Source organism: Marmota monax, unplaced genomic scaffold, assembly GCF_021218885.2.
Source record: "Marmota monax isolate L192 unplaced genomic scaffold, Marmota_monax_Labrador192_F-V1.1 WCK01_AAM20220418_F8-fsc00023, whole genome shotgun sequence".
Classification (NCBI taxonomy): domain Eukaryota; kingdom Metazoa; phylum Chordata; class Mammalia; order Rodentia; family Sciuridae; genus Marmota; species Marmota monax.
Genome location: NW_026692907.1, coordinates 11,031,577 through 11,052,927, shown reverse-complemented (window position 1 = coordinate 11,052,927; position 21,351 = coordinate 11,031,577). Strand labels below are relative to the sequence as shown.

The 21,351-nt window shown below is 32.6% G+C and overlaps 1 protein-coding gene across 8 annotated transcripts in view; it reads left to right on the top strand.

Annotated features, from left to right (window-relative positions):
- Positions 1-21,351, top strand: part of Dock7 (dedicator of cytokinesis 7) — a 200,539-nt gene that overhangs the window by 153,969 nt on the left and 25,219 nt on the right. For 5 of the 8 annotated variants that reach the window (XM_046451168.2, XM_058581538.1, XM_058581539.1 and 2 more), the window contains 10 exons: positions 498-594; positions 2,961-3,057; positions 5,231-5,365; positions 6,196-6,348; positions 10,655-10,813; positions 11,457-11,557; positions 12,296-12,488; positions 14,123-14,266; positions 16,813-16,944; positions 18,662-18,676. In XM_046451168.2, the coding sequence (XP_046307124.1) occupies positions 498-594; positions 2,961-3,057; positions 5,231-5,365; positions 6,196-6,348; positions 10,655-10,813; positions 11,457-11,557; positions 12,296-12,488; positions 14,123-14,266; positions 16,813-16,944; positions 18,662-18,676 (1,226 nt within the window). The remainder of the gene's footprint in view (positions 1-497; positions 595-2,960; positions 3,058-5,230; positions 5,366-6,195; positions 6,349-10,654; positions 10,814-11,456; positions 11,558-12,295; positions 12,489-14,122; positions 14,267-16,812; positions 16,945-18,661; positions 18,677-21,351) is intronic. The other 3 variants (XM_046451169.2, XM_046451167.2, XM_058581537.1) reach the window with 1 other exon arrangement.

Sequence of the window (21,351 nt, the reverse complement as noted above, 5' to 3'; positions counted from 1 at the left end):
GAAAGGAAGTGTTGGAGAGTAGGGGGAGACTTTTCTGAAAAAACGATGAATGATTTGTGAAAATTCTGAGAAAAGCAATCAGGTAAAAGGAACAACAGCTGTTACTGAGGCCCTAAATCAGGAGTACATGAGACTATACATGCTAATAGGGAATAGGAAAGAGAGCAAGAAAACTGTAATGAGGCAAGCGAGGGGAAGTGGTAGGAAGAAATATCATATCATGCAAAGTCTTGGAAGAAAAGCATTGTTAGAACCTTTGTTTATTTAAAAGAGTGATTTTTAAAAGAAATATCCCATGTAGCAAACATTTTTTTTGTAACTATTTTGAAGGTGTCAAATAAAAAACATCATTGTCGGAGGTTTTTTCACTTGTACTAAGGATAAAATGACTGTACAAAATTAATGACCTGCAGCATTTCTTACATGTTTACAGATATACGTAGATGTGATTCAACGGAAATATCATTTTTAAATTGGTTTTGAAATTTATTTGACAGAGAGAAGCCCATCTGGAAGTGCCTTTGGAAGTCAAGAAAATCTGAGATGGAGAAAGGATATGACTCATTGGCGTCAAAACACAGAGAAGCTTGACAAGTAATATAACTTTCTAATTTATATTTCTTATGGACTTGTTGAATTTCAAATGGAAGAGGAAGATGATTAATTTTAGTTTTATATTTATTAGGCATTCAAATCTCAAAAGTTAATATATCTAATTTTTAAATTTTAGATTAGAACATATTTAGCGAAATGTGTGATATATTTCAAAACCTATTTCCCCCAATAAATCCAAGGGGAAAGTGCAATGAGCAGCTATTTTCTGAACAATTTTAGGTGTCACACTAAATTAAAAATTTCAAGTATTGCAAAGAATTACAAAATGAATATTTGCCCTCTTAGATCTTAGAATAAAATTAAAGAAAGATAAAAATAATGCAGATCTTTTCTTTCTAGCATGCAAGCAAACTAGTGACATGGATTCCACTGCTGAAAATAAGTAGAAATGCACTTAGACTGGACGACCCCCGCCTTTTTAAAAATACATTTATTTTATTTATTTATTTTTTTATATGGTGCTGGGGACCAAACCTAGGGCCTCATGCATGCAAGGCAAGCACTCTACCACTGAGCTACAACCCCAGCCCCGGACGACCCTTTTTACCACCCAGAGGATTGTGATGAGACTTCCCTAGCTGGAAGTCTGGCATAGAGGGGCTTAAATTTTTCACCTGAGAATTCGTAATTGCTAGTCCTCAATTAGCTTGGCTAACCCCCAAAATAAGCTGACTTACTCATCCAGGTTCCTTCCAGTTTTAGCACTGATCTTCCAAGGCAAACCAGGAGGGTGGGTCACCCGGGTAACCATTTGTAGCCCAAGCCTCAGAAGATTCTCACAAATAAACTTCCAGAAATTTTTTCTTACAGACAGTAAAATCACAAAACACAGGAAACAAGGCTGTGTGAGAGCCAGCAGAGAGAAAAATAACAGTATCAGTATCATATATATATATGAGAGTTTCAAATGATCAGAGACTAAATGTAATATAAATATGTGAGAACTCTTCAGGTTTGAGTGTACTTTCCTCAACTGCCAAGTCCATTTTTCTGGTTGCTTTTCCCTGTATTGTTGTTTTCAGAAGTCACAAGCAGCCAGGCATTATTAATGTGTTACTTTTATTTTTTCATTTGTGTAACTTATTCTCTCAGCTTCTCTTCTCTGGTTTGAGAAAGACTTTTTGGGTGTTTTCTTAATTGTTTTTTTTTTTTTTTTTTTTTTTTTGCTTAAATTGTCTTGTTATGTTTCTTTATGCAGTCTCACTGGAAATTTTAAGTGTCAACATTAAATATTTTCTTTTCTAATTTAATTCTGATAATGGTTGTATTTTATTTTGTGTTTTATTCGAATGCCTTCTAAACTTGCACTCTGCTACTGAGCTAATATTTTAATATAAAAATAGTAGTATTTAATATTTTCCTCAATTTGTAAAACATTAAATTCATGAAGCATTTTCTTTAGTGGTTTAGTGCTAATAGTGAAGACACAAAACAATTACAGACCTAAGAACTTCAAAAAGTTAGCATTTAGTATGTCCTTTTACTTTTGTTTTATGTGTTGTTTATCCACTTTAATACATAGGTTCTATCTGTTGCTACTTAAAAATGTCAACTTTACCCATAAATAATTTTATTGATTTTTAATTTCCATTAAGTGGTATTTATATAAATGTTAGTATTCAAGTAAACCACTTTGTTGCATCAAATGGCTTTCTTTTTCCTTATTTGCCTTTTCCACTTTATTGAGTAATAATTAAAATATGCATACTTACAGTGTACCACATTATGTTTTGCTATATGTGTGTGCAGTTGTGAAATGATTGCCACAAAGTAATTAGCATATCTATCACTTCACATAGATTTTTTTCAGTTTTATTTCTAATGTATGATTCTATCTCATCTCACTGAAGATATTATGAACATATTTGTATAAAAAAAATTGGTAGAAAGTTAGATGAAACCTGAGAAATAATAAGTACTTTTGTCCTGAATAAATACTTTGAAAATTTTGGGAATGCCAAGATGAATTCTTAATGTTTTCTGCTTTACAGGAAGCATTCCTAAATACAAATCCACATAGCACCACCTAGAGTCAGTGTACTAATCTTCATAATGAAATTACACGTTTATTGCATGTTTGAAAGCTAAAACAAAAGTATTTAAATATTTACACTTTTAGTGTCATTGTGCTTCTGTAGTAGGGTAAGAGAATGTGTATTGGCATGGTCAACAAATCATAGGATAAAACAAAAACATTTTTTAAATACTGCCTTTTTAAATAATTTTGTTATCCACACAAATATTTAAAATGTTTTCAAGATTTTCATTTTTATGCATCCTCAAAGTCTTTTAGGGTTATGGCTTTTAAAAAGATAAATATAATTTCTTATGCCATTTTATATTAGGTCAAGAGCAGAGATTGAACATGAAGCACTAATTGATGGAAATCTGGCTACTGAAGCAAACCTAATCATTTTAGATACATTAGAGATTGTTGTCCAGGTAAGAACACAAAGAAGAGGGAATTTAAAGTATAGACTTGGTAAATTAAGCTAGGAGGAAAGTAGTTATTGAGTTGTGTAACTTCATTTAAGTATCAGTAATTTCTAAAGATTTAGTTCTAAGCAGTCTGATTCTCTAATTATATCTCTTCTCACAGCCACAGTATCAATGTTTATTTTTTTGAGGATGATTATAAAGCTGTATCTCTTTTTTTTTTCCCCTTCAAAGCTTAACCTTGCATTTCTAAATGACCACTGAGTACTTATTTGTTTGGTTATCCTTACACACTATCTTAAACTTGTATGCATAGCCATGCTTACCTACAAGAGAGTTCTAGGACTTTAATTTACACAGTCTTCTTCCCTCCCTCCCCTCACCCCTCTCTCTGGTACTGGAGATTGAACCTAGGGCACTTTGCCACTGACCTACATCTCCAGCCCTTATTTTTTATTTTGAGACAGGGTCCCATTAAATTGCATAGAGCCTTAGTAAGTTGCTGAGGCTGTCCTCTAACTTGTGATCCTCCTGCCTGAGCCTTGTGTGTGCCACTGTACCATGCTAAGCTTTTTATATATTTATATTATTTGGTCCTATTAGTAGCCTTCTAGTCAGTTTTATCCTATTAGTGTCAGTAGTTACAGTTGACATTTATTTAATTTTTTTCTGTGTCAGATACTGTCTTAGGCACCTTACAAATATTAACTCTCATGAGTTCTTACAAGAAACTCATGCAAGCCAAGCAGTGGTGCATGCCTGTAATCCCAGCAGCTTGGGAGGCTGAGGCAGGAGGATCATGAGTTCAAAGCCAGCCTCAGCAATTTAGCGAGGCCCTAAGTAACTCAGCAAGACCCTGTCTCTAAATAAAATACAAAAAGGGATGGGGATGTGGCTTGGTGGTTAAGCACCCTTACGCTCAATTCCCTGTACAAAATTAAAACATGCAGTTGAAATCATCAATATACCCATATGGTAGATGAGAATAGTTAGCCACAGAAATGTTAAGTGATTGCTCTTGATTACACAGCCAGCAAGTAGAAGATAGAATATTTAAATCAATTGCCAAGATTTCTCATTTGTTTTAGTAAATATGCCTCTCACCTTCTACTTCCATTCCTGTTCAACTACCACCACTCTGTCAGGTTCTTATTTCAAAGCTATGTCAATGACTGCCTATTTCTTAATAATCACTCCGTATTCTTTTTAATCCATTCTCTACCTTTCCATGAGATTATTCGTCTTAAAATATTTTACTTAATTTATTTATTATTGCCCTACTTAAAATTTTTTTAAATATAAAAAATTCAGTATTTCTTGGTTGCCTAAGGATAGGAAACTCTCAGATGTAGAAGCTCTTATGTTTTGGTACTATATTAATTGAAGTAAAAAAAAAAAAAAGAGAGAGAATCAGAAGAAATAATAAATCCAAGATAGCTAATTCAAAAAACTTTTTCAGTCTTTAGCCCTTACATCTACATTTTAGTCAGTGCAGCAGAAGCATAGTATACACTTATGCCTCTCAGGGCATACCTCAAAGGATTAAACTTCTCTTTTTCCCTTTTCTCTGTAGCTGGATTCAGAGTTCCCAGCTAAAATCCAAGATTTCTGTTCCTAAAGAAAGAATCCTAGCAGGCTGAGGCAGGAGGGTCGCAAGTTCAAAGCCAGCCTCAGCAATTTAGTGGGGTCCTAAGCAATTCAGTGAGATCCTTTCTCTAAATAAAATGCAATAAAGGGCTGAGTGTATGGGGATATGGCTCAATTAAAAAAAGAAAGAAAATGGTTTAAAAAAGAAAGAAAATAGCTATAGCCGTGGCATACAACTGAAATTCTCTACCATAGGCACCATTCCATGTTTTCAACCTTACTCTAGTTATTTTCTACATAAATCTCAAGTCAGTCCAGATTTATTTACAAATTTCCCTAGAACATACTTTATGGTTTCTTACTATTATATGTGTGCTTCTCTTTTTTTCCTTCTCATTTAAATTCTGTCCATTCTTTTTTTTCTGTTTCCTCCTTATATTATCCAAATCCTACTCAGTTTCTACTTGAAGTCCTCCTACTTGTTATTATTTTCTTACCTTATAAAAATTTGTTTTTTTATACACATTTTACCTCCCTGACCAAATTGCAAGTGTATCTCCATTCTGTTTATTTATTTATTTCTAAATTGCAGACAGTTTCTGTAACAGAGTCCAAAGAGAGCATTCTTGGTGGAGTGCTAAAAGTTCTGCTACATAGCATGGCCTGTAACCAAAGTGCTGTTTATCTGCAACACTGTTTTGCTACCCAGAGAGCCCTTGTGTCAAAGGTAGGTTATTTTGTACCTATAGTCTTGTTTGACTTTGCTTTCTTTATTACCGTTATCCAAGATCACGTTTTTTTTTTTTTTCTCATTTATTTGGATCACCATTGACCAATTTTTAATATAAAAGATAAGAATTTTGATGTGGAAAATGGTCTGAAATTAATAGTTAATCTTAAATTTGGGGCTTTTCTTATTTTCTCTTCACCTTGTTCTTTTTTCCACTTGATTTATCAGAAATGTAATGTATGAGCAATCAACCCAGTGAAATTAATTTATCCTATGATGAATAGAAAAGTATTTATTTGTTCAGGTGCTTCAAATACTTCTTTCCTATGCTTATTTTCCTCTAAAAAATATAGTATATTAAAAATATAGTATATTCTTAAATTTTAAAGGTAACTGTTTGATCTTTGTGTCATCCTAGAAGATGAAATACAGTGTTGTTGATTAAATTTAGCCAGTGAAAATATTTTTATACTGTTTTATAAAAATAAAAAATATAGAACTATTATATGTTGGTAATTAAACTGTGTTTTTTGCACATTATCTGATCGAAGCCTCATAACAATCCCATGTAGATATTGTTATTAGGCCTACTTTATGGATGAGAAAACTTGTCCAAGGTCACCCGACTAGTAACCTTGGTAAGTAGCATCATCAATATCTGAACCCCATCTGTCTGGCTGTGGTCCCACTGTTAACCATTAGTTAATATTGTACTTTAACCATCCATTTAGTTTCTGTGCTGATCTGCCAGATGTCCAATTCAGGTTTATATTAATATATCTCTGGAATTTTTACTGTGAAATTCAATGTTGATATTGTTTTTATAGTTCCCTGAACTCTTGTTTGAAGAAGAAACAGAACAGTGTGCTGATTTATGCCTCCGGCTTCTTCGACACTGTAGCAGTAGTATCAGTACTATCCGGTCACACGCTAGTGCCTCACTTTACCTACTCATGAGACAAAACTTTGAGATTGGGAATGTAAGTATTTTCCCATGAAAATTCTCTGGATTCATAATGAAATATAATTTTAATAGATAGCTATTAAATAGTTTTTTAGAAGAGCATGGATATTTTATACATTTCGAGTCTAATCTTAGATTATCTTGATATTTCTCATTCTGTGAATATCTTACAGAAGTCCAAATCTCCAATTTTGTTTCCTATACCATTTATATAGATAGATATATACATATACATACATTTGACAATATAGACTTAGAATATAAATGTATGTTTATCAATTTAAAATGTTAATTATCACTCAATAAAAAGAAAGTAATAAAGAAAATTAAAGGCTTAAATATTTTGGCTTCTTGGCTTGATATTTTTATGATTGCATTTCACAGTTTTTAAAAAATTCCTTTTTTTCATTTAAGTTTTTATTAGATATTCATATGTTGTATTTTTTCTTTTTTTGATACCAGGGATTGAACCCAAGAGTACTGAACCACATTCCAGCCCTGTTTTTTTTAATTTTTATTTTGAGATAAGGTCTTGCTAATTTGCTTAGGGCCTCTGCCTAGAATGTTTCTTGGTACAGGCTGATTTTTGTTGAATTTTTCAGGCATATAATGTATACTTTCAATTCATGTATTTCAGAAAACTTTCTTGAATATAAATTCCATATTTGTGTTGTTCCAGTATTTGGGTTTCCTTCCTGTACCAGTTATACATAAATTGGATCTTTTTTTGCTTTACTTTTTACCTATCATATTCTTTTGTTTTTTTGACAGTTTTAAAATTTCACTTTCACGTAAATTTTTTCAAGTAGAATTTTTCTTGTACCATCTCACATTTAATCTCCTATTTTATTTGATTTTCATTCTTACCATCTTTCCTTGAGTTCTCATAATTTCCTTTTTTTCTTCCTAAAAGTAACATCTTCATAAATTTGTATAATATAAAGCAAAATATTTCCTTAGAATTTTCATCTCTTTGATTACAACATTTTTCTATTAAGTCATACATCTTTTAACAATGTTGTGGTCAATGACAGACTACCTATACAATGGTAGTCTTGTAATATTATATCACCATATTATAGCCAACTTGGTGTGTGTAAGTACACTCCATGATTCACACAATGACAAAAACATATTTCTGGTATCCCTGTTGTTAATGTATACATGTCTGTATTCTTTATCTGGTGAGTTTTGCTCATCTTTTTTTATCATTTTATTAATCAACAGAATAAATTGGATTATTGGTCCAACTATGCATAGGAAGTGCCTTTCAGAATGTATTTTTGTTTCTGAGTGTCTGATGGATCCCTAAAAATCCCAGCTGCTCAGGAGATCAAGGCAGGAGTGTTGCAGGTTCAAGTCCAGGCTGGACAATTTAGCAAGACCCTGTCTCAAAATTAGAAGGGCTGGGGATGTAGCTCAGTAGTAGAATATTTGCCTAACATATTCTAAGCTCTGGGTTCAGTTCCCACTACCACACCCCCCCCCCCCCCAGCACACACACACACACACACACAAATGTTTTTACAGGGATTTTGTTATAAAATGCACATCTTTCTTAACTTCCTGAATTTTCTGAGTGGTTCATCTTTGAGTCCTACTAGATTTTTAGATTATTTGTTTTCCAGACAAACTCACTTTAAGGCAAGTTTCCTTTTTAAAGGGATTGTTTTTTTTCCCTTTAGTTCTGAAATCTGTGCCCTGGAATACCTCACTTTATTTCCCTTTATTTGTCTTATTTTGGAACTACTTCCTGTCTTAGCTTATCTTAACAACCCTTACTCACTTTTTAAATTTATGGATTTTATGTCTCACCTCATTTGGATGAAGATAGAGTTTATGGGATTTTTTTTCCCCTATTCATCTTTTTTTTTTTTTTTTGAGAGAGAGAGAGAGAGAGTGTTTCAATATTTATTTTTCAGTTTTCGGCAGATACAACATCTTTGTTTGTATGTGGTGCTGAGGATCGAACCCGGGCCACACGCATGATAGGCGAGCGCACTACCACTTGAGCCACATCCCCAGCCCCCCTTTTATTTTTCATGAAATTCAGGAGGAGTAGTAGGAAATTGCTATTCACACAAGTCTTCTTTTTAAAATTTTTTTATTTTATAGATTCTTCTTAGTACCAAGTGCTCTTTCTTAATCCAGAACAAAAGAGTCTAGTTACTTTATCGGTTTTAGTTTTTGAAATAAAGTCCCTAAAATTTTACGATACTTAGAGGTTTTTCTTGATACTTTTTTCTGTTATTTTAGGAAAGCTTTATATAGTACAGGGAAAGGGTCAGTTTATCATATTATTAACAGGTAGTGCCTCTAAAAAGGAATAGGTGATTTAAAATTGGCAATGGTGTGTATGGTTGATATATTCAACAGACACTAAAGTATTCACCTGTGTGCTCAGTTTGGCAAACATAGATGAAAGGAGAGTCCTTTTTTTTTTCCCAAGTAGCTTAGCATTTAATGGGACAGGATATGAATAAGCAGTGTTCATCTAATAGATGAACCTATTGTGGATGGTTCTGTGAGTATTATATAAATTAATAGTAAGTAAAACACAACAGTGTGTGGTATTGAGCAGGTGCTGAATAAGTGCTTGCTGTTGTTAATATAATGAGATATAAGCAGAGGGCACTGGTGTAAGCTCATAGAAGAGCAGCTTATGACTCGGGAATGGGTTTTCAGAAAGAGAAAATGCTTTAACTGCAAAGGTTTACCCAAGATTAACTAATTTATCCAGATGAATAAGTGGATAGAATTTTTTTAAGTCAAGAAAATGGTACATGTATAATTAGAAAGTCATGGAGATAAGAGAAGGAAACAGGCAAACACAAGCCTTTTGTCACTCTTTGATAGTTGTGGCTGGAAGAGAGAATACTAAGGGATAAAGTCATAATTGCAAAGACCTAGACTAACTTATAGGCAGATATTTCTTTGGTTTTCAATGTACTCTCACTTGCACTGTATAGTTTGACTTATTTACTGAATTGAATACTTGAATTTTATCCTTAATGCTGTGAGAGGTCACTGGAGTATTTTAAGGAGAGAGTGATGTGTCAGGATATGCATATTACAGAAAAATCCCTGGTGCTACACAGAGAAGATGACCTTAAGACATAAGAGAAAAAGTCAAGGAGATTAACTAGGAAATTATTACTGTAATCCAAGAAAGAAATTGTAAGGATGTAAAACTAAAGCAGTGGCATTGGGAATGGAGAAAGGACAGATTAGAACAGATTTGGGGATAGCATGGATTAGATTTATTATACCAATAAAATGGAAGAATGAGTATGGGATGGCCCCTAGATTTTTAGCCTGCATGACTACAAGAAGAGTACCATCATTTACTTAGATAATCAAAAGGAAGGCAAAGTATGTTAGACATGTTGACCTTGAGGTACTCTTGAAACATCTGGATGGAGCTCTCTATTAAAACAGGATAGTCTGAAGCTCTAGAGAGAAATTTGAAAACAAAAATACATATTTAGGCTAGTTGAAGGCAAAAGCATCAGAGCATATCAAATGTGAAGAGATATTTTTGACAGAATTTTGGGAACACTGGTATTTAAGAAAGACAACCAAGGAACAAAGGAGTTGAAAGAGGAGTGAAGAATAGAAAAACCAGTATAAAGTGGTGCCACTGAAGATCTAGGAAGAAATTTTCAATTATCAGTATATCCAAATATACAAAGATTTGTCAAGTATAGGATATTGACAAAAAGTATCCCGGATTTAGCAATTAGTTGGTTATCATTGATAACCTCCTAAGAGTGGTTTCATAACAAGGAATGGTGGAACAGAAATGGATTTACACTAAAAAGGGAAGAATGTACATCTTAAATGTTTAAAGGCATCACTCCAAAAGATTCTGCCCTAAGTTACTTAATGCATGAAGTATGTTAAGGACCTAATTAAATGGACTAGAGTTTAAATGCTACCTCTACAACTTAAGGGTTTTGTGATGTCAGCCAGGCTTCTTAACCTTATCAATAAAGTAGTGTTATTGTTAATAACATACCTCACAATAGATAAACATAGAGAACTAGACAATTCTGATTCAACTCTTAACACGTGCCTTTTTTTAACCCTTTCTTAGCACATTACTCGTAGTAAGAGTCTAAGTTTGTAGTAAGATTCTAAGATGCGTTAAGATTAAAGATAAGATTTCAATATGCATATTTCATTACTTTAAAATTTATTATTAACTCAGAATGGTATTTTTTTCATGAAATATTTTTTTTCTTCTGGCAAAGGAAAAAAAAACATTTTTTACTCTAAGCTTTCTTATATGAAATACTGACCTGACCATTTCTCTGTTACAGAACTTTGCCAGGGTTAAAATGCAAGTAACAATGTCACTATCCTCCTTGGTGGGCACATCTCAGAATTTTAATGAAGAATTTTTAAGACGCTCTTTAAAGACAATATTGACATATGCTGAAGAAGATCTGGAATTGAGGGAAACAACATTTCCTGATCAGGTCAGAAATGTTACTTTACAAATTATTAATTGAAGTACGTTTGTTAAATAGGCACTTTTCTGATTGTTAAATCAAATGTCCACTTTTGCTGGTGAGTCCTTTGTTTTTCTTTCAGTCCTCTTATCATGTGCCTCAGAGAAGACTGAATCTTTTTTTTTTTTAATTAAGATACCTTTCCTTTTGGGGATACTCAGTCTCTTTCGGTTTAATTCTGTATATTTGTAACAAGTAAAACCATAGATTTAGGCAATACAGACAAAGTGTTATAATGAAACATTACTCCCACTTATTAGTCAAATAGTAGTTTGCCTTAAAAACTAAAGTTTCTACAAATTATATTTTAATCAAATCAGAAACATAGGACAGAATTTTTCTTTTATACTTTTTATTCCCTATATCTTTATAGTTTATTTCTGCTTATAGCTCTCCATGTTTCCAGGTGAAAGAACTGGAAAAACATGGTCTAAGCAATTTTTACAGTTTACTACTCTTTCCTTTCCATACCCCAGCATTCCTACCCTCTGTAAAACTCTATCAATATCATATAATTTGTTCTGAAATATCTAGGTGTTTATCTGAAATATCTCCCAATTTAGTGATTGTAAATGAATAATAAACATTTTTATATAATTCTCTGTTGCAGGTCCAAGATCTGGTTTTCAATCTCCACATGATCCTTTCTGATACTGTTAAAATGAAGGAACACCAGGAAGATCCTGAAATGTTGATTGATCTAATGTACAGGTAATATTTGTTTGATTCTCTTATGCTTTATATAATGGGTAAGACTTAAATAACATTAGATTTTAAAAATTAAATGTACAAATATTATTTAAGTGATTTTCTAATGGTAGATTGAAAAGTTCCAAGCTGCTTTTTAGATCTTCTGTGTCACCTCTTAAGAACTACGTAAAATTGTAGTAATAAAAGGCAGTTCTTGACTGGGAATGGTGGGAGAAGAAGTGAAAAGAGCAAGAGGGAATATAGACAAACAGGTATGAAAAAACTTGAGATTGATGAATGTGTTCATTATATTATCTTACTTGTGGTGATGGTCTTATGGGTATATACATGTCACAACTTAGCAAATTGTACATTTTAAATATCTGCAGTTTATTACCAATCACTTATGCTGCAGTTAAGCTATTTTTTAAAAAAAGAACTATGCATACCAGTTCATTGCTTATCAAAAACAGGATTTCAAAAATAATCATAGACACATATTTGACATGTTGGTGTCCCAGATCCCAGACTTCTTATATTTTAGGAAACCTGTATTTTAATAGTATAAATCGGTAGAGCACTCTTGGGTTCAATCCCCAGTACTCAGTACTACAAACAACAACAACAACAACAAAAGTCACTTTGATAGTTTGTATGCAGAAACAGAAACTTGCCCATGTAAACTCTGAACAAGCTATCTAAAATTTCTCCTAGCTTGCGAAGCACATGCTAATAGAGAAGAATTTCTGTTTCAATTAGAATTGCCAAAGGTTACCAGACCTCTCCAGATCTACGATTGACCTGGTTGCAGAACATGGCTGGCAAACACTCGGAACGAAGCAATCATGCTGAAGCTGCACAATGTCTAGTCCACTCAGCTGCACTCGTTGCTGAATATTTGAGCATGTTGGAGGACCGGAAATATCTGCCTGTGGGATGTGTAACATTTCAGGTAGGAGTCTGCCAGGTATACATTAAATCAAGGTATGTTCTGTTCGTGTTCTAAATATTACTCACTGGTATATAAAAAAGAGTCCTTCAGTTTGTAAAGAAAGCACAAAAATTAAAGCTCAAGGTGATGAAGTCAATTAACATTAATATTATACTATCATTGTCACTAATGTATTTTTTTCCACTAATGCATTTTAAAGAGTATTTCTTATTAACTTTCTTTCTATAATTTCTTACCTGTAAATTATCAATAATTCCTTTTTTTTTTTGCCTTTGCTGCTTTGTAACCAGTTATGGTCTTTAGCATTTTTGAAAATGTGCTACAGTCCACATTGTTAGTTGGCTTTTACTAAACACACCAAATAAATAAACATTCTTCATTCTCTGTGTAAAATATATTAATATCATAATTTACAGATGATAGTTTACTCTCTAGTAGAGGTACTTTCCTCTCACCCACTAATTGAATTCTTTTCTTACCAAGAGTCAGTTATGGTCAAGTGTGGTGGTACACTCAGCAACTCAGGAGGCTAAGGCAGGAGCATCACAAGTATAAAGCCAGCCTGGGAAACTTTAGGGATACCCTGTCTCAAAATTCTAAAAAAGGCTGGGGGTGTAGTTCAGTAATAGAGTATCCTGGATTCATTCCTTTATATTGCCAAAAAAATAGGAGGCAGGAGGCAGTTATGTTTTGCCTTCCTTCAAAAACCTGTGAAGACAGGTTTGGGATATTACAAAATTTAATTAAGTATTATATCTTCTGATGATATTAAAATGAAGAAAATTACTTGTCTGGAAACTAAATTAAATGTTTTGCAAAGATTCAGTAAAGGTAAACCTCTAAAATAATTGCTATTGAATTAATTTTGTATAAGACAAATATAAAAAAGATGGAAGGGAAAATCTACTAAAAATTTAGGATAATTTGATTTATCTTCAAATTCAAGTTTTTACTTTATACTCAAGAGAAACTGCATAAAACTCTGATCTGGATACCCATGTGCAAAGAAAAGGCCTTGGACCTACTTTAAAAGTTGACAATGAGTGTACATTTACAGTAAAAGTTTATGTTAATATATTTAAGGTATGTATGTATGTATCATGTCTTACTTTAGAAACAATGGCTGGTTGTAATATTATAGGGTAATAAGGCTTTTATTACACCTGCCTTTTTTTTTTTATTAACTTAGTGTTTTTTAGGCAACCCAGGAGACCACTTTTGTACTTTATTTCCCTTACACAGAGATCTTTGAGATCAGCTAAATCAAGAAGAAAGACTTAGATGTCCTAAGTCATATCATTCTTTAGTCCTTGATTTTTCTTAATCTTTTTTTCCCACAACTTTTTATTGAGGGAAAAGTTATCTAGCAATAGTGTTGCCATTTTATTGTCATTTTCAAAAACTAAAAGTCTTTTTATTATTTACCCTTTTTTTCCTAGCGCTCAGAGTTGAACCCAAAGCCTTACACATGCTAGGCAAACACTCTGCTACTCTGAACTATGTCCCTAGCCCTTCCTATTTTTTTTTAAGCTTAAGCTGACAATTATATGTCACCTTTAATTACTTCTTCATGTGCATTTTTCATGCTACAAAATTAATTCCATTTTGCAAATCTTTTCAATTTTTTCCCCTAGAATATTTCATCTAATGTTTTGGAAGAATCTGCAGTCTCGGATGATGTGGTATCTCCAGATGAAGAAGGTATCTGCTCTGGAAAGTACTTTACTGAGTCAGGACTTGTGGGATTACTGGAACAAGCAGCTGCTTCTTTCTCTATGGTAGATGACTCTTGTTCATTCTCTTTCCACAGTTTCATACCTCCTAATTATCAGTGACATGTATATTTATTTTCTCTGACTTGTGATCTTGCCTTTCCTTTAAGATAATTTCCTCCAAATACCTTTAGCATGTAGGATTCATCATTGCTTACCTTTTTTGTTTTAATAATCTTGTTATTTACCCAGTGTTTTTCATTTGTTTATGAACCAGCATATAGTCTGCAACAGATAAAATAAAACTTCCCTGGGTAATTTAAATTCTACTTGAGTGGACTAACATGGCTGTATAAATAGAGCTTGTATACAGGGTGAAATGGAGACTCTTCTTTCCAGTGTGTTGGGTGTTGCCTTGGTGAGCAGAAAATTATAGCTAGATATCCATCCCATTGGTTGCTTTTTAGCCTTATTAGGTAGATTTTGGGGTCTTGAAACTTACCTAAGTTTTCTAAACTATGTTTGGAATCCCTTGCCTGACTACCGAAAATCCTTATCTCCTCCCATCTGTTTGTGAAGAATTGAAGCAGTAAGATGGAGCCCAGATGGTATATTTACAGAAGGAAAACAGCCAAATTATGCTTGGAGCTTTCTCTGATTTTCTGCTTAGTGTTCAGTGTTTCAGCACCAAGGTTTGGAAGATAATGAGGTTCATGGTAGGATAAGAGTGAAGCCTGAGGAAACATGCAAAGCTGCTCTCCTTCCCAATTGGGAATGGGTTGTTTCTTCTTCAGGTCTTAGCCCTATCCTGTAGTAGTATATTGGCTAATGACACAGATTTAGAAGGCATATTGCCAATGTTCTTACCTTTGTTACTTACTTGTTTTATTACTTCATGGTACAAATTAATCTATGAGTGTCTCACTTTTCTTATGTATCAACTTCACCTCGTATAGTACTTACCTCCATGGAATTGTTATTAGGAGTCAGTGAGTTAAAAAAATATGTAAAGTGCTGTGTCCAAGTAAGTACTACTATGCTTTCTGTTATCATTATCATAATTATTGGCACCTACATCTGTTTAATGTAATGAAATTGGGCATGGTGGCACACAGCTATCCCAGGAGCAGAGGCAGAATTGCAAGTTCCTAGGCAATTTCGGTAATTTAGCAAGACCCATCTCAAAATAAAATATAACAAGGACAGAGGATGTGGTTCAGTGGTAGAGTACCTCTTGGTTCAATCCCCAATAACACAAAATTCAGTAAATAAATAAATAAAATGTAGTAGTGTTAGTCTTAAGAGTATAAATGTCTTGCCTCTAATGACCTTGACTGTCCAATTCCTCCCCTCTTCTGCAAGGGAGAAAGCTTTTTGGGTTTTTACAGAATATTTCAGTAAACATAACTATATATATTATGTGTGTAATTTTCTAAAAATTTTTTGTAGTTATAAATGAACACAATATTTTATTTGTTTTTATGTGATGCTGAGGATTGAACCCATTGCCTCCCATGTGCTAGGTGAGCACTCTACCGCTGAGGCATAACCCCGGACCCTTGTATGTGTAATTTTGATAATTTATAGTAGTGCATTTAGATTGGGTGACAATGACCTATATTACAGAATTTTTTTGCTTATATATAATTTCATTCTTTTTGTATATAGCTGTATATTGCATATACATAATTACATGTTGCATAATTATGAATTCCATTCTTTTTCAGTTTAATCTGTTTGAATTTAATTTAAATAATTACTGAACATCTTAATTATGTATTTCACGATTAGCTATATTATTGCTTAAATATACTTGTATGAACTAAGAAATATAAGGGCCTCATGTATATATCCTTGGGAGAGTATGCTTGCTGATTTATGAAGCAATGAGAATTCATCAACTGCTTTTGTAATACATCTCCATCTTCTCTCTACAGTATCAATCCATTTTTAAGGATAAGGGATGAAAGAGTAGTACAGACACATTTTGTCTCCCACTCTGATTATAACCAGATCAACCAGTGGCCGACTAACTAGCCCCCAGGAGAAGAAAATCTGGTGCCTCAAAACCTTCTCATATTTTGTTAATGATCGAATTGTTTGAAGATTTTTCTATAGGAGATTCTCTATGTCAACTTAGTATTTTTGAAAAGTAAATGGTTTTAATTTCCCAGGAGGACCCAGATTATCAGATTATAGTAGAATTAGGTATCAATGACCAGTATAATAATTGAATTTTTTTTATTCCTCTGCTCAAAATTAGTTTCCACAAAAATCTTTTGAAGTAAGTATATACACACATACACATATATACCTTAAAGAAGTAATTATGGGATACATAAAAGCAGAATGTCCAATTCAAATTATATAGAAACATAAATATGCATATGTATATGTGTGTGTGTATACATACATACATACATATCTATCCATCCAGAGGAGATCATACATTGTGTAAAATTCTTTTGTTATACATTTTAATACAGCTAAAAAATAATAGTGTTTATTTTAATGTCCTATTGGAAAAGCTTCAGTGGTATTGTCAGAATCACAATTATTTTACTTTCTTATTAATATAAAAATGCAATGTCTTATAAACATTATTTTTATAGGCTGGCATGTATGAAGCAGTTAATGAGGTTTACAAAGTACTTATTCCTATTCATGAAGCTAATCGGGATGCAAAGAAACTATCCACAATTCATGGTAAACTTCAAGAAGCATTCAGCAAAATTGTTCATCAGGTAATGATTCCAATTTCTAGCTTAAGTATAAGCAGAGAAAACTGTGTAAAAGCCTTAGTGTTCTGATGTCAAACTAAATTCCATGAAGTGATCATTTTAATCGGGTTATAAGTGAGCACTCAAAATGATGGTTAATGGCTAAAGACTAATTAACAAAAAATGAATTTGCTTAAAGTAGATGATGATCATTATGACTTTATACATAGCCTGTTTTTTTTTTCTTTTGTTTTTTAAAAATAAATTACTAGACCAGGCATGGTGACCCACACCTGTAATCCCAGCAGCTTAGGAGGCTGAGGCAGGAAGATTTCAAGTTCAAAGCCAGCCTCAGCAACTTAGCAAGGCCCTGTCTTAAAATAAAAAATAAAAAGGGCTGGAGATTTGACTCAGTGGTTTCACACCTCTGGTTCAATCCCTGGTACCAAAAATAAATAAATAAATAAATAGAAACTGCTTATTAGAAAGTTTTTAAAAATATTGATTTATTTTCTGTTTCACAATGTAGGTTATAATTGAATCTGATTTTTAAATTGATATTTATTCCTTTGCTGCCAAAAAAGTTTCTAGATTTACTTTTTTATTCAATGATGTGAAATTGTACTGAACTCTAATAGTTTTAATGACTGCAACTGAACTTCATTCTTCCTAGATGTTTACATTATCATCTTTTGTTATATTTGTAATATGAAAGTAGTACTTAGTGAAAATAATGAAAAAAATAGATCTTATATAATTTAATTATAACAGTATGATTTAATACTTTATAGTTCATTATGTAATCCCCATGTTGTCACCAAAATTGAAATTAAGTGTGGTTTTAGCAATTGATTTTCAGGCTCCACTGAAATACTCTGAAATGTTTCATTGAGCCTTCTCCAGTCTCCACTTTTCTGTTTTCTTGCCTGTGCTACCGTGCTATTACCTGCTGCTGCCATTCTCTACAAAGGAGGTAGAGTAGAATTTATCTCCTTTCAGTACTAGTCCTACTTTATTATCTTATCAGCTTGGCCTTCTCTTTCTTGCTATGGGCTAAGCAGTTATAAATGAATTTATATGACCTAAAAATAACAGAGGGCTGCTGATCCTGTTAAGCCAGGATTCTGTTACTTTCTAAAATATTATAGTTGCTAAAGTTTGATTAGGCTTCAGGATCATAACAGGTGGGTCTTTTTATAATCAGTTGTACATCTACTAAGGAAGGAACCTTATCCCAGTTTCTAGAGCTATAAATTACAAATTGTTGATGTCGAGTTTGGAACATCTAGAGCTAGTTATTTCCAAGAAATTTCATCCCTTTATATTAGTAGCATTTGAGCAAAATCAAAATTTATATTCCAATTTAACCTGGATATTTCAGTGAAGCACAGCTCACCATAGTTGGAGATCTGATTTAGACACATAAATGGAACAAGTGTCTGGTTTTCTTTCCCCAAAATGTGTACTTTGATTTTAAAAAGTATTTTCCACTTTTCACTTCAAAAGTTTCAAATTTCAAAAGGCAATATTTTAACTTCTATGTTTTAAACAAGCACTTTATAAAATTATTATAGGTCTTAAGTGAAAGAACATGCTATTTTAAATATTATAATGTTCTGTTCATGGAGAAGAAATTATGGTATATGATGCCTTACACTCTTCATCTTCCTTTGGCCTTTTTTTTCTTTTTAAATATATTTTTTAAAATATGACTTGCCCTTTTTTACTTTTTATTATACAGAGTACTGGCTGGGAGGTAGGTAATGTTTTAGTTAGTTAAAGACACTAATAGATTGATTTGATCAGATTTCTTATGCCAATGCTTTACCCACATCTGCTAGCTGTGGGCATTCTGTTGCTATCTGCTATCAACTGAATTCATTAACCAAAGAAATTTTGTTAAAATACTGTAAGTTATTTTAAGAAATTTATTATTAAGAGGTGTAGGCAGTGCATGGAAATCCATATGTTACACTAATGAGATTCTTTGGTAAATGAGCCACTTTGTCATCACTTTAGTTTGTTTTTATCCTTTGAAACATTTCTTTCATCAACATTTATACACAGATTTCTTTTTTTAACCATATTGTTTCACCTCATTTTACAGAGGTCGATTTATGTTTATTGCTCAGAGGTATAAATATAAAATACCATATTTCATCTACTCTAAGATGCCATAAATTGTAAGACATACTATTTACTTTAATATGCCTTTAAGAAAGGGAAAAAACAAACAAAAACAAACCCTTGAGTGTTAAACCAAGGCATCCTGTGAGTTGAGAGATGAATACCAACTACAGAGATATTAAAACATGAGCAAAAAAAGCCATGCATCTTAGCACCGATGAAATACTGTGTTAATTTGATCTTGAGTTATATCACCTTGAGTTTAAGCCCTCTTGAGGAAAGAAATTCACTTTTGTTATTTAAAGTTTGTGATGAGAGGGATAAAAAGATCAATAGAACTTGAAATTTAATTTGATCTCATATTCTGATAATGTTAAAAACTATATGTACTTCCTTTTATATGTTAGGCTTGTAAAAAGTTATGTGTAAACCAAATCTTACCTGGAAATTTTCAGGAAAAAATGATTACTGTTGTTTTATATCTTTCTGAAAAGAAAAGAATTCTGTAAATTATGCCCTAATTTATTTTGCTAAGGTAAAACTAGGTAATATAAATCAGGTTTATTTAAGTCTAGGGGTGTGAGTGTGAGTGTGAGTGTGTGTGTGTTTGAGTGTTGGCAGTGCTGGGAATTGAACCTAGGGACCGTTACATGAGAGGCAAGCACTCTGCCAACTGAGCTATAACCCCAGCCACTTAAAGCTAGGTATATTTGTAAAGCTCTCTGCTTTGCCTCTCACTTTGTAGTCAGGTTTATCTTGACTCAACAGCTTAGAATTCTCTGTTTGGTTTTGCATTGCAATATCTGTTTTGGAACCCAAATAGAAAACCTTAGGAATGAATGTTATGACAGTGTTTTCTTCTATTTCTGAAATAGTCCCCACCTTTTGCCTTTCTTTAGGTGAAGCCAGAACCTTTACATCTACTTTAATTCTCTAGATTAAATGTATATTACTTTATTAATACCTGAGATATAATTCATTTCATTGGTTCAGTTAAGAGCCAATGGTTATCTGTGAAAGATAAAGTTCCTTATGGATAGTCTAACATGTAGTAGAATTGGCTGAAAATTAGGCCTATGATGAAAATTATTGTATAACGAAAATTATAGTAATACATTGAAACCTCTGAGCAGTTTATTACTAGTCTGCTTGATGTTAAATCGACCCCTGAAAGGTATTATTTTCACTGGTTATGACATTAATACCATTCTTTCATCATGTTTATTGCATGGTAAAAGTTGCACAGACTTTATTTTCTTGTTTGTATTTTTGTCACTACTTTTTACTGGACCTTTAGCTTTGTAGCTTCTAAATTTGTTGCACGTTTGTTTTTTGCATTTCCCTTGTAAAACTTAAATGGATGCTTGCATTTTCAAAAAGAATGTGTTTGCTACCATTTGCTGCTTAATTATTTTGAAATTTCCCTAATTAAAATGCTTTCTGTTTTCTCTTCTCTCTTGCCCCTGGTTGCTGACCCTACTCCCTACTTTTACTATTGTCTATTGTGGTAAGTTCCTATGTCGTGAATATTTTTCTTTATGACTCTGTGAAAACCTCAGTAATTTCATTTTTTTCCTAAAAACTATGATTTCTAGCTAATTTCTTAGTGTTCTTATAGAACTTTCATGAATTGAAATCCAATAAGGATAAATTATACCTTGTAGGAAGACTTTTTAAATTAATAACTCACTCCTAATTTACAGAAAAAAGCCCTTTGGGTTTATATATTAGCACTGTGTTTCATTTTTCATTATGCTCCTTTGTTTTGTACAGACTTGGCAAACTTTTGGAATGGGGAGAAAAAGAGATAAGAGTTGTGATATTTAACAATTCGGTGAAGTATTTACCATTCAAAATAACAAATCAGACCCCTCAAGGAATTGTGTGGCTGTTTTCTACTCTGCCAGTTTCCATTCCTTAATGATTCTTTAATGTTCACTTTTTCCACAAGGCCTTTTATTTTTCTTGAAATTATAGGAGATGAATCATTTCTTTCTTGGGATGCAATTTTTTTACTTTTAGAAGAAAGAAAAATATTGACTCTCTTTATGAGAATTTTATAACTGTTTCATATTTTGTGTGCATGTTTATTTTCAAAAGTTATATTTGTCCATTTGCCAAATAGTGATCAATTTGTTTTCAGAAATATACCAATAAAGTTTACACTTTAAAAAAAAAAATCCACCCCAGATTCTAATAACATTATCACATGACCCTTCGTTTTATTTTTAAAGATTACAACATATTTCTTTTAAGGGAATACCCTGCCTTTGTAGATACATCTTATAGTCTTCAGAAAGGCTA